The sequence below is a fragment of the Styela clava genome, chromosome 2, assembly GCF_964204865.1.
Source record: "Styela clava chromosome 2, kaStyClav1.hap1.2, whole genome shotgun sequence".
Lineage (NCBI taxonomy): Eukaryota > Metazoa > Chordata > Ascidiacea > Stolidobranchia > Styelidae > Styela > Styela clava.
In genome coordinates this window covers 21,286,843-21,299,609 of record NC_135251.1, presented here as the reverse complement: position 1 = coordinate 21,299,609, position 12,767 = coordinate 21,286,843, and the positions used below count along the sequence as shown (strand labels likewise).

The 12,767-nt window shown below is 34.4% G+C and overlaps 1 protein-coding gene across 1 annotated transcript in view; it reads left to right on the top strand.

Annotated features, from left to right (window-relative positions):
• The window catches only part of LOC120336152 (protein O-mannosyl-transferase TMTC2-like), a 57,479-nt gene extending 45,733 nt beyond the window's left edge, over positions 1–11,746 (top strand). Inside the window, exons 11-14 of the mRNA XM_039403762.2 lie at positions 7,093–7,294; positions 7,800–8,003; positions 8,227–8,411; positions 10,835–11,746. Coding sequence (XP_039259696.2) covers positions 7,093–7,294; positions 7,800–8,003; positions 8,227–8,411; positions 10,835–11,005 — 762 coding nt within the window. The 3' untranslated portion in view covers positions 11,006–11,746. The remainder of the gene's footprint in view (positions 1–7,092; positions 7,295–7,799; positions 8,004–8,226; positions 8,412–10,834) is intronic.
• The last annotated feature ends 1,021 nt before the right edge of the window (positions 11,747–12,767 follow it).

The following is a 12,767-nucleotide window of genomic DNA, read 5'->3' as shown; positions in this document are numbered from 1 at the left end:
GCTGTGTACAGTTCAATATAAAACCTCAAGTAAACTAAAAGTTAATATTGCTTTCTGGCTTGCTTTTTGCTTTGGATATTTTTTTCGCATTCGCGATACTGCTCTGTAATCCGGGCGCATGGTACTTTTTGGTGCATATTTTACCTGATTGAGTGCCACGCCAAGTTGTGCTGCTTTCTGGATCAGACTCAGACGCAAGTTCTGTCTTTCTGATCTGGGTACGACTATAATAATGTGTATAATATAACAAATACAATAAATAAACTATGACCTACAATTTTCAATTATGTGATTGAATAATATATGACTAATCGCCTATTCGTGCTCACTAATGAGGGGACCTGTTTACATAATAATTTATGAATATTGACAATTAATATCCTCATTCTTGACATTCGTTGTAAATAATATTATTGCGCTACATAGGAACATTTGCTCTAAATAATACTCCGACACCATATAGCCACTTATATTTTGAAAGTTACATGACGTGCAAAGGAACAGAAGTACTCCGATTTGGTGTAGTCCGCCTTGGATTACTCTTTGTTGTTAGCTTATCGAATGTTTTACACCTTTCACACCATTTAACCGTCTAAAATATTTATATATATTTGATTCTTGTATGTTTGAATCTGTGCATGTTGAGGTTTTATTAATTTACAATTTACACTTAATATTCAATTAAATCGGGGTTAAAAAATAAGAAATAAGTTTGCAAGAAGTGACGTTAGAACTTTAGTTTATGAAATAAATGTATATATTTTTCATTTGCCTTTCTTACCAGCTGCAGCTACTATCAGTTGCGTAGTCAATAATTTAGTCTGTTGTAAATGTCTATACTCGTCTTATTTTAGGGACTCAAGGTATCAACATATATTACAGATTTCAATCTTTTGATTGCTGATATCTCGTCATTGGGTTTCTATTAGTATTATGCTTTTTAATAAAGAGCGATTACATATGATATATAAATACTATTTTCTCTGATAATGTCTGAGACTAATAACCGTTTTTTATTCCACTTTGCTCACCAATAAAAGTAAACGCACCTCGAATGTCTGGTGTCTGCCTAATTATGTTTATTGTCGCCTGCTTCCCTGTCAAAAATCGAATAATTGGCAGACGGAATAAATAAATCGATTGTTCATACTTTTACAAAGCATAGGCGATAAGAAAAAAATCGAACGTAGTCAGATGTAGACATATAATACCAATAGTTTATGTCTGATCCGAGAAAACAAACACAAGCAATTGTTTGACGAAGATACATTTTGATCTAATCGTTTGGTATAACTCGATGTCGATAATCTATATTGTCCTACTTATCACAAAGATATCACAAATTCAATATGTATTAGATTTAGAGCCTTTCAAACGTGGCGCAATTTAACGCTTCCCGTAACGTCTATTTAGTGAATTTCTTGTAACCTGGAAGTTATAATTGGCGGACGGAAACTTCGAATTACAATTTTTCACATATTATCAGTCACGTATAACTAGACAGTAGACAGTAGACATATAACTAGACAGTATAACTAGACATGAAGTATGGCTATTAAGCATTACACCTTGACATTCAACTTGGCAGCGAGAATTTTGATCAATAAAACTCAAAATCACAAAAAATAAATGTGTTGGAATAAATTAAATGATAGCCCGACACGTATCACAGCGTCATGTATTAATATAGCATTCTTGCTCAATAGACAACAATTGCATTCTACATTTAAGGCGAGATTCCCCATTTTCTCTCCGTGACATATTTTCATTGCCATATAAGATTGCATCTTTAGTTCTAACAATCTTTAAACATTGATTACATATTACTACGTTAGCTAGTTTACTAAATTACTTACATTGCTTAAATCTCGGCTATCTCTTAATATCCTTATACAAATATATTCTTGCGTTCTTCCCATACGACGATACGATATTGCATTACTGGGGAAAACTTGACACTGTTCATTTTATCTCGTTTACGGGTCAAATACTTGCGAAGCGCCCCCACGTAAATTTCCAACTTGAACCCCAAGAACGACCAAGTTCTCTGACCCAAAAAATTCACAGTAGCTGTTTATTGATGAGTGAAACCGCGAGTGATCTGCACGCGATCGCGGGTCGATTTCACTGTCAGCAAAATCGTGTAGTTTAAAGCTGACGTTATGCAATTCAGTTTGTGGTGAATAATTTGTTTTTTATTCTGCATTTGTTTTAGGTATTAATTCTTGAACAAACAGTTTTATAATATTTATTCGTACACAAAATATGATAACAACATTAGATGAAAATATTGTAGAAAACTGACATGAAATTTTATAAAACCATTTTATGATAAAATAAAATATTTGCTACTCGATGCCGTTATTCCAGAAGGTTTTCATCAAAATTATTAGACAGAAAAAATCGCAATGTTTACAATATCAATTAATGATGGTTGAGCATCTCGAATTTATCCAAAAATACCTTACAAAATATACCAGTCGAAATTTAGACAGAACATCTGCAAAAAGTGTTATCAGGGAAGCAGCTCACATTGTGTAAGTGTACAGTACTCAAGTTTGCAATCGTTGAAAAGATTGAAGTAAAAACCAACAATTGATTTGATTAAAATTAACATTGTCTACAAGATTTGAGCTAAATATCCATCCCAAATTATTATCTGCCATGTCATATAACCTATAACTACGGAATGGCGACAAACACAAACTGAAGCACCGTCTATGAATTCAATCGCCGGTTACCACAAATACAATTCGTCAACCGTCAATAACTTTAATATTAATCATGTCTATAACAAACAAAAAAGCCCATAATACAAGATCGTTTCGCGGTCGAAGCGCTATTTCTAATTTCAATTATTTATCATTTTCAGAATTGTTGACGGGATAAGTTGGAGGTATGCTGATCCTTTCCTATTATTAGATAGTCAACTTATAACTGATTCTGTGACATGAAACAGATAAATATATGCTCGTGTAAAGGGGGATTGCTAAATGATTGAAAACGCCACTCAACCGCGGGTCAAACAATAATATTTTTGTTTCTCACGTCTGATTATAACCCGTCATTATAACAATCTACAAGACCGTAACAAATTCAGTAATAACCGCAATTTTGTCGAAAAGCTCCGTTCTCGGTATGCCTCAAGATGCTTATACTACTTGTTTGTTCAGGAAAGCATTTTTAACACTTTTTGATTTCCTGCTCAGAGTAAACTTTGCTCTTATCTATCAAAATCATAAAAGCAAATCAAGGTCATTCCTGTCAAGATCACAGTGGATAGAACACTCATTCGATATTCCACTCATTCAAAGCAACTCTAGGTTAATCGTTGAGACAACACCCTTTCTGCATTCTCAATATATTTGTATACTTACAATACGAATATGCACATAATATCAATTTCTGGTTTTAACACTGTCAACTTTAAAAGGTAAGTTGACATACAGTAAGTAACATACAAGTTGCTAAGTTGTCCGAATCCTGGTCAGCTGACGCATCCGCCAACTTTTTTCGAGTGTGTGATACGTCAAGTGAGAAATACTGTATTACGACGTCAAGTTAGAATATCAATGGCCAAGTGGCTGATTTGTAAAAAGGTATTAAATAACTGCACAGTGACTCGATGTAAAAAGTTAATGCCACACTTTAGTGCAATTCTTGAATTTGGCCTCAATTTGATCTTTTGCATATCAATTGCACGAAGAGACCTATTTCTATATATATATGTAAAGTTTTTCTGATGCTGAAAATGCCTGAGGAGTCGTGAGGACTAACATTATATATTACGGTTGTAAATATATTTTACTCTGCAGAGAAGAAACCATATTTCTCAAGCCTACGACACAAACCACTCACTTCTTTGTCTGCGATTGTGACCATAACAGAGCACTAAAATACGTTGTTTGGTGACGACAGTTTGCACTCAAAAAGTTTCAATTAAGTTTTCATCAATTTTTCATGTTGTGACCTTTTCAAAACAGGTTCCAGCTTATATCCATTTTCGCTATATTTTTGTTGGGTCGTAATTGGAAAAACATAATGTGTAGATTTCTTTGTATGACCCACGTTTGGTGGATTACCTTCCTAAATTCTGCAAGCAACTTTGTAACCACGATGTCTAAGTTAAGGCTCTTAATCCGGTGTCTAGTTTTGCAAACGAACACCCGCTCTGATAAAAAGCTTTTTGAAAGATTCAAACTACAAATCTAAAAATCCTCGGAAAGTTAGTCCATTGTATCACGAAGATTTCTCTATCACAAATTGCTTTTTTCGTGGGTTGCAGTAGGTATCGTAACTTGAGCTAAATAGGATTTTGAAACAACTGAAAATTAAAATTTTACCAAACAGGTAACACAATATTTAAAACTATTATACTTCAAATCAAAAATAATTAGATCAGGTCCGAAGTAGTACTTATTTAAAAAAAAGCATATAAAGCATAAACAACTTTAAACGTTTCAAAAATGATTCTCTACAATGATCTATAGTTATTAACCTTGAAATGCTTGTGATACCACTTATTTTAGTGTAGCACTGGTATTAGAAACTTAAATATATGATAGACAATCACGACAAATTAGCAAATCAATGATAATAAGTGTGCATCAGTTGCAGCTGATAATTTAATAAAATGTGTAATTGTCAGGCAATCTACGTCGATTACTGCATTGGAGATTATATTCCGGATTAAATAACAGCTGGAGCGTGCCTTAATTTACATAATCCATTCGCATATTCATCGTCTCTCGGTGGTATATCTAGCTATTGTCGTGATTGAAGTGAGGTGTATTACAGTTGTATGTGCGTAGAATGCTGGGTGATCAACCCCACCAGAAAATACAAGCCCGAAACAGGTACGAACCTGGCCAAAATACACAAAATCGAAAGAAGGTCGGGAATAAACCTGAACATTTTGTCAAAATTTGAAGACCGAAACGCACGGGGCATGAACCTTGCCCGATAAAAAAAAACGAGAGAATTAAAATGAAAGGAGAGAAAAAATCGAGAGTGAAAAATGATTTGAGAGAATGATTTCAAATCGACTTTGGGAAAAGTATGGAAACGGTGAATTAACTTATAGATTATCGTCTAAAATATCTCATGTTACGCCTTTGACGTCGGTTATTTGCGAACATCGCCGCGGAGTAGAAATTTTGTGAATAAAAATAGATAACAAGATTTAAAAATAGAAAAGATTCTCACAGCTGGGCTATAATTGGATGTAAAATTATTTTGTGTGGAATTAAACTGCGAACGGAGCCCTATTTCCAGACTTCATGTGCTAGATCAGTGAAGAAGCGTAATGATATTGGTTTGATGAAACTTATTTTTAGAATTCTTATAAATAAATCCACATCAAATGAAAAAGAAAATATGAAGTGCACTTCAACAAACCTCAACAATTGATGTGTATAATAAATATCATTTCTATACTCAATGAAAGCACAACTACAATGTCATGTAGTTTCAAAGCTATTTTAATTATGGAATTATACCCATTTTTAATACAAGGTAAAATATTTAGTACTTTCTGACACAATCACAATTCTACTATTAAACTTTCAATCTACTGAATGGAATTTTATAGTAGATACTCTCGATTTTAAGAAACTCGGAAATTGCGTCTAACAAAGTTGGTTACTAGATTTACCCCCAATGTCCTCGATTATTGAAAAACGAAATTAGCGAATTCATTAGCTCAATTATATTGGTTCAATGTGGCGACTGCGCCTGTTTACTGGCAATCAGCTGTTCCATGTACGGTGGAGCATAGATAATGCACAACGAATGTCAAATTCAACGTCAAGTCGGATTTGTGCTTTAGAGCTGATTTTTTATTGTTTTAAATTGAATTTATTTATCCCCGAATACAAAGAATTTCCCCCAGGTTGAGAAATTCTTATCAAAGAACCAAGCAAGGCCTTATGACCGTATAAAATCCATATAATACTTTCCTGATTAGGAATACATGCAATAATTCTGATATATTTTTATGGTAAATTTGGTATTAAAATCCAGCATCCCCCAATGGGAACAGAGTATTTGATCCGACTGAGGTGGTTTTGTTTGCCCCGTGACTGCTCGGTGTTCATTTTAATACTATTCCATGGCTCTTTTCTGTGATAGGATTTTCATGGGCATTATCACACATGTAATGTAATGTGTTGCTAATAAGTCCCTCAATTCAAAATTATTGTAACACAATACAACATTAATTTTGCCATGACTTATATATTTCATTTTATTTACTTGTATTAAAATTAATATATCAATTCCAGTCTAGTGAAATTTTATACGATGAATGAATCAATGATGTAAACCACAAAGCCCCTTGAGAAGCAAACTTTTGGATCGGATCGAAACGCATTAATTATTAAATATTTAGGGTGCATTATACAATTTCCAAGAAATTCATACTACGTACCTTGTTAATTGCCGAGTTCAAATGTGAAAATAGATTTAATTTGGAGTGCTAACAATAAATTTGTCAAGAGACTGGTACGCACGCGCTTAAAACTCGATTAATTATATAGCAATATTATGTAACTGTACTTTCGATCACACAAAGAGCGGCGAGGAAGCTTTTATTTTATTTAATTCTTTTCACATATCTTGTTAGCCTACGACTAATTGCTGAGTTTGAATGTGAAAAGAGATTTAATTTGGAGTAATATAAGAGGGGACAATGGATTTACCAAAGGTTATGCGCACGCGTTTAAAACTCGATTGAACATTTATACTGTCACCAATCCTGAATCTATCCTACATTTTTCTACATCAATGACCGAGGTGCACAGTTGAAATGGGTGTTCGGAATTGAGTTACGGACAGCCAATGTTGAAGGAATTGCTAATATTATAATTTGTAGGCTTTGTGTCTCACTTAACAACAATCAATGCTTATGTTATCACATTTCTAATAACACCGATATTTAGTGACCTATCAACCTTACTGTGTTTCACTTCGTGCCATCCATTTTAATGTTGTGCACCCTATGACTATCGACTCCCTAAGAATTTGCTTGACACACCGCCGACACATACTACTAAATATAATCCATAACAAAGTTTATTCTGTTTCTGTTTTAAGGTTTACAAACACATTGTCACAATCGAAGACACCGGACTTCGAGATCCAAGAGGCCATGCCAAGACAAAAATATCCGCCTTATACAATCTAGGATGCATGTTGTCGTCACAAGGAAAACACGAGGAAGCAGTGATCGCTTTCTCGAATGCCGTACAGAGGCGAACCGAAGATTATGAACCACATAGCTTATACAATATGTTGGGTATGTTTATTGAAATGGGCGCGTCTAACTATGCCAAAATAGATTGACTTCTCTGCGGGGAAATGCCATTAAATGTACCGACGGACTTGAAATAAAAACATACACCTTTGTATAGAAAGTGCTTGTAGGAAATAGATTAGTTGAAAATTAACCTGTTAGCGCTAATTTTTTTGCATCAGTTGAAGTTGGAGTGTGGGAAAATATAACCATTATGAAATATTTGAAGGAATACAAAATTACTTGCGTGGTAGAAGACCTACTTCATTTGTACCTACTGAAAATTGAAGAGCAAATGAGCATTTAATTAAAGAAAAAAATCGACTTTACCCAACAATAACAACAACAGCATAAAAATGTCCTGTGCAATAATAATTTGCAAAATACCATATGCTCCATTTTGTGTCCAATTATAGATATATAAATAACCTATATAAAATGATCATACAACCATCAACCATCGTGTGCTATTATCCTGCTTCTAAACAGTTTTCCACTGTTTTTTCAGGTCAAAGTCTTTCAAAATTAAATCGTAACGTGGAAGCCGAAAAATGGTTTCAAGAATCTTTGAAGTCTAAGCCTGATCATGTTCCCGCTCATTTGACATATGCTGCGTTACTTCGTCGACTTAAAAAAACAGAAGCAACGGAAATTTTATATAAGAGAGCAATTCAATTTGAACCTCAAAATCATATAATTTACAATCATTTGGGTGAATTCTTACTTTTATTTTAGCGCAATACTATATTGATTTTGATTTACTGATTATTTTGAAAATTACAATAGTTTGCTTTACAAAATCATTTCTACCACTCTTAGCAACTATTACTATTTATCAATCATGATGTTTTAAAAAAATATTTATGTGAAAAACGATTTCCTTTCATTTATGTACATGTTCATTCAGGATCTTTAAACAAAAACTTTTATTTTAGGCAAGTTCTACAACGACCATGGCCAATATCTTAAAGCAGCTAAGGTGCTAGAAGATGGTGTTATGACGCAATCTGGATCACGAGACTATGACACATTGATGACAGCGGGTGATACGAACCGACATGCGGGAAAATATGAAAAATCGGAAATCTATTATAGGATAGCAACAAGGATTAGTCCACGGGTACATATTTTATGAAAGCACGGAAAAATTTATACTTTTTTAGTAAACACCCTCAATTTTTAATCATCCAAACTTTAAAACCAATTGGCCAGGTAGTTGAACAGAAAAGCAATTTCTTGTCGTAACAACAGTTTAGCAAACGATTCAGTTTTCAATGTTCACTAGTAGTAGTAGGCTGAATATCTGAGTGAAACAGTATCTCCGCGACTCGGTTGACTTCGCTTGTTTCGCCACGATTAACTTGTCGAACATGAAGTGGTCCGATAGATCGTTTTAATATTTTTTTTTAGAATTCTTTTTCCTGTTGTTATGAAAAAATCGCATTTCTCCTTAATTACTGAACCAGGGGTTTTGAAATTTTCAGTTTTTAAAGATTATTGTTGTCGCTAGAACGCTCCTACTTGTATTAGTTCATCTAAAATTCCGCTGTTTTATTTTTATTCACGGAACACATTTTAAGACAGCATGACAGCTGTCTTCCGTTTTGATTTTGCGAACCCGTTCTACGCGAAGGTCGGAGATTATTTGATAATCATTGTTATGGAGTTGGACATAGAATACCTTTCCTGGAGAGAAATCGGCGTTAAGACGCATTTGGTAATCACGTAATAAACACAACAACCAGAAAATCACAAATCACAATAGCACATCCGTATTAAAGCAAGAATAGAATTTGCAAGCGCTACTGTACTATTTCCGTTTGTGCGGTTACACATATATCGATGTCTGTGATCAAAGTTATGCCGTTGAGAAAAAATGCATTAAACTTAACGTATTGTATTGACGTCTTTTCTCAATAATGACTTTCACATTGAATTCAAATATTTTCTAATTTTCCGGAAAGTGGGTAACGGAACTTTGGGGTCAATTATCTTCACAATAATGATGGCTAAATATACCCATCCTCGAGTCATATTCCGGAACAAAATGTATTGCATTTACGTCAATTTTTAAGTGACGTAATTCTGTGGATGGCCATTCTTGGGCTGTACATAAATGGATCATTTGAAAGTCAATTTGTACTATGTCTATAGATAAACCTACGTTGGCATTAACGTAAAATGGAAAAAGATAATTGTATTAACCAAATTATATAACTACGGAGAAAAGACAACAATTTTGAAAAACGTCAGTATTTGTGCGACACAAACAAACCTCTTGCTACAATATCTATCATTTCGTCAAACATAATTAAATTGAAAATGCCCGAGCAAATTTTAAAGTTCAACCTCGGCAGGATAAAAAAAAAGATTATTGTATCTGAAATTTGACTATTGCATTTTCCATGGTAAAGCTAGCGCTTCAACAATAAAATAACGTCGAATTCTCAATCACGACAACTCTGTCCTACCCAGCGTAATACAATGCGAAATAACCCAAACCACCATTATTACTATATAATGGTTCATGAATGTCAAGAGACTCTACAGCGCATTTAATATGGAACATTAAAAAACTTTTCTTAACCTCTACGTTTGATCCATGTCGGTTTTATCTATCCTGTTCTGGAACTGAATCATTCTAATTTTCACGTGCGTCATACGTTCCAAGTTTGCGAGCCTTACATATGCCCGCAATATAACCTTGGAAATTATTCGCACAGAAACCACTAATATAATAATAATCTAACGCGATTATCTGAGTTAAATAACTAGGTAATATGTTCGAGTTTAACATGGGATGCATATTCGACGCGACTTAGGTATGGATCAGGCTTAGGTAGTAATTGTTGATGCATCAAAACGGGCTGGGATTAACCCTTGTTTCGGTTTTAACCTTGCTTCCAAATTCGTTGTGTTAATTATAATCATTGACAGACACGCGGTTAGATGCAGAAACTCAATCATAATTAAATCAAAAACGCGTAAGTCATTGTTGCCAGATTTGTAACAGTTTTACACGGTTTATTCATTGTCCATATTCAGTCTTTTTACAGTAAAACATTTTTTAAAAATTCAATGCGCCAGTGAAGTACGAAGTATTATACATTACGCCCAAGCCATTCTTGATTTTGCCCCTTACGATAACTTTAAATTATAAAATGCCTTACGAGTTCTCACGCAGTGTATATCCTGGTGGACTATTACCCTAACGCGGTGACCTTGTACCGTCTGTCTCTTAGAGCCAGCAAAGTAACACTTAGGAGAATGGAAGTTGCCAAGTTTTTCCCAAGGATCGAGCTTGTGATCTAAATTCGCCTTTATTTATTCATCAGAAAATATATTTGATGATCAATCAATCCATCGTGAAATGCTTTTACACTTTTACACGTATAGCAAGCGGAAATTATTTATCATTTGTTTTGAAATTTGGAAAAAAACTTTCGATTACAATCAGTGCTTCTTTCAAGATTCATACACAGTTTTATATATTTTTTCATATTAACTATTCATTGAAACAAGTCTTTTTTGTGTTATATTTAGTCTGTAGAAGCTCACGTCAATTTGGGAGGAATCCTACATCTACAAAGAAAATATTCAGAAGCCAGAAAAAGCTATACCAAAGCCCTGGCACTAAAACCAAACGACCCAACAGCAAGAGACAACCTTCGAAAGCTTGAAGAAATTTTGAAACTAAATGAGAGAGACGGTTGAATATTCAAAATAAGCGTTTCCGAAACTTTAAATCGTGACGAATTTCTGGCAATGTACTACAACATAACATGTTCTAGGGCAGGGCTACTCAACTATTATCACCAAAGGTCCGTTTAAAAAACTTCAAAATTACTGAGGTCCGGACATTACAGAAAATTATTTCATTGAATAAACGAAACTTCAAATGAAATATTAATGAATTAAATATATTCAAGAGCAATGAATGGCTCACGAATATGAACACAAATGTTGCAAATTGGTAGCTGTGTATTTAAATTGTATCAAAGTCATCTAAAACTTTAAAACGATGCTTATATTGCCAAAATATACAAGCAGACGCGTCCAAATTAAATGGTCGAAAGGTCCGGATTCGGACCGCGGTCCGCCAGTTGAGTAGCCCTGTTCTAGGGTATTAATATTTGATCCGACGGAAGCCGGTATAATGATTTTGTCACCTTTGTATGAAAAGACGAATTGAATTGCAATTATAGCTTAGGTCGTTATATGATGTCAAGAACAGACTGTTTCATCGAATCGTAAATTCTGTTACTTCATTTCCGCCCTATCACAACATTAGTTTATATATTTTTATGATATATTAGCCGTAGAAGTGTGCAATAATATTATGCTTATATCTTCAGTAGTTTTATTTATTTATATACTTCATCTTACACGTTTATTTTTGTGCTGACCAATTTTGCCGTGGGTTTGTAAAAACGAAATAAAAGTATGAACCAGCCAACAGAATATATACCGGCATATTTTTTTTTATGTAGGATTTCTCAAAAAACAGTCATGAACGATCTTTTGAAATGTAAACAACATTATATATATATATGCACCCAACAAGGCTAGATAAACGCAGCCCCTGATATCTCACAATATCTTAAAGAATCTCTCTCTTCGCTGTCGAAGTTATCCAAGCTGTAAGCGCGCATTTTCATCGCGGTTGGTTCATTTGATGAAAGAATTATTGACAGTAAGTCAGGAAGCTTCGAGTTTTCAGTAAATCCTCAGAATAGAGCAAAATGGTGTTGCAAGAGGCCGTAACAAATCATGTCTCACTGTAAATGGGGCAAAATTGCATTGAAAAAAATGTCGAAAATTCTTTCTTCCCTTGCTACGCTTATGGGGAGTCTTGCAGGCAACCTGCTCACAGAACGACCGAGGGTGGATTTATTGTTGAAATAAATATACCGGCAATTTGATAATCGTGGCTGATGCGAAAACTCGAGGTGCGTCGGAATGTTCGCTTTAAATATTGAAAGATTTCTTCTTTACCCCTCTTGGGTAAATGTTGCGGCATAGCTGGTTAGTAAAGTCGGTGAATAGTGAGTGGCATACACAGGATCGCCTTGAGGAGCCATCAAGTGTGTGAAGTCATAAATAGGAACTTGCCAATATTTTTTATACAGACACAAAATACGTAAATCGGATGGAAATTTGGCAAAGTTTAATGTTGAGAAAATGATTAACAATTTAGCGCACACGATTCTGTTATGGTTTATTTGCAATATTGTGGTGTGGTGTAACAAATCACGCTGTTTCATTACTTTGAGTTCACGTCTGCAAATATAAATTATGTGGCAGCTGTAAAAAAAAACTTGATGGCGATTGCTCTTGCTAATTTCTTCTAAAACATCATCATATTTGAGTTCATGCTCTCGGCGGATGTGGAGGCCGCTGAGACACCTATCTCTCATTATGTATCGCAGGTAATTTGTGACGTGCTACAGTGGGAGAAAACTGCATTGGGCCCGAA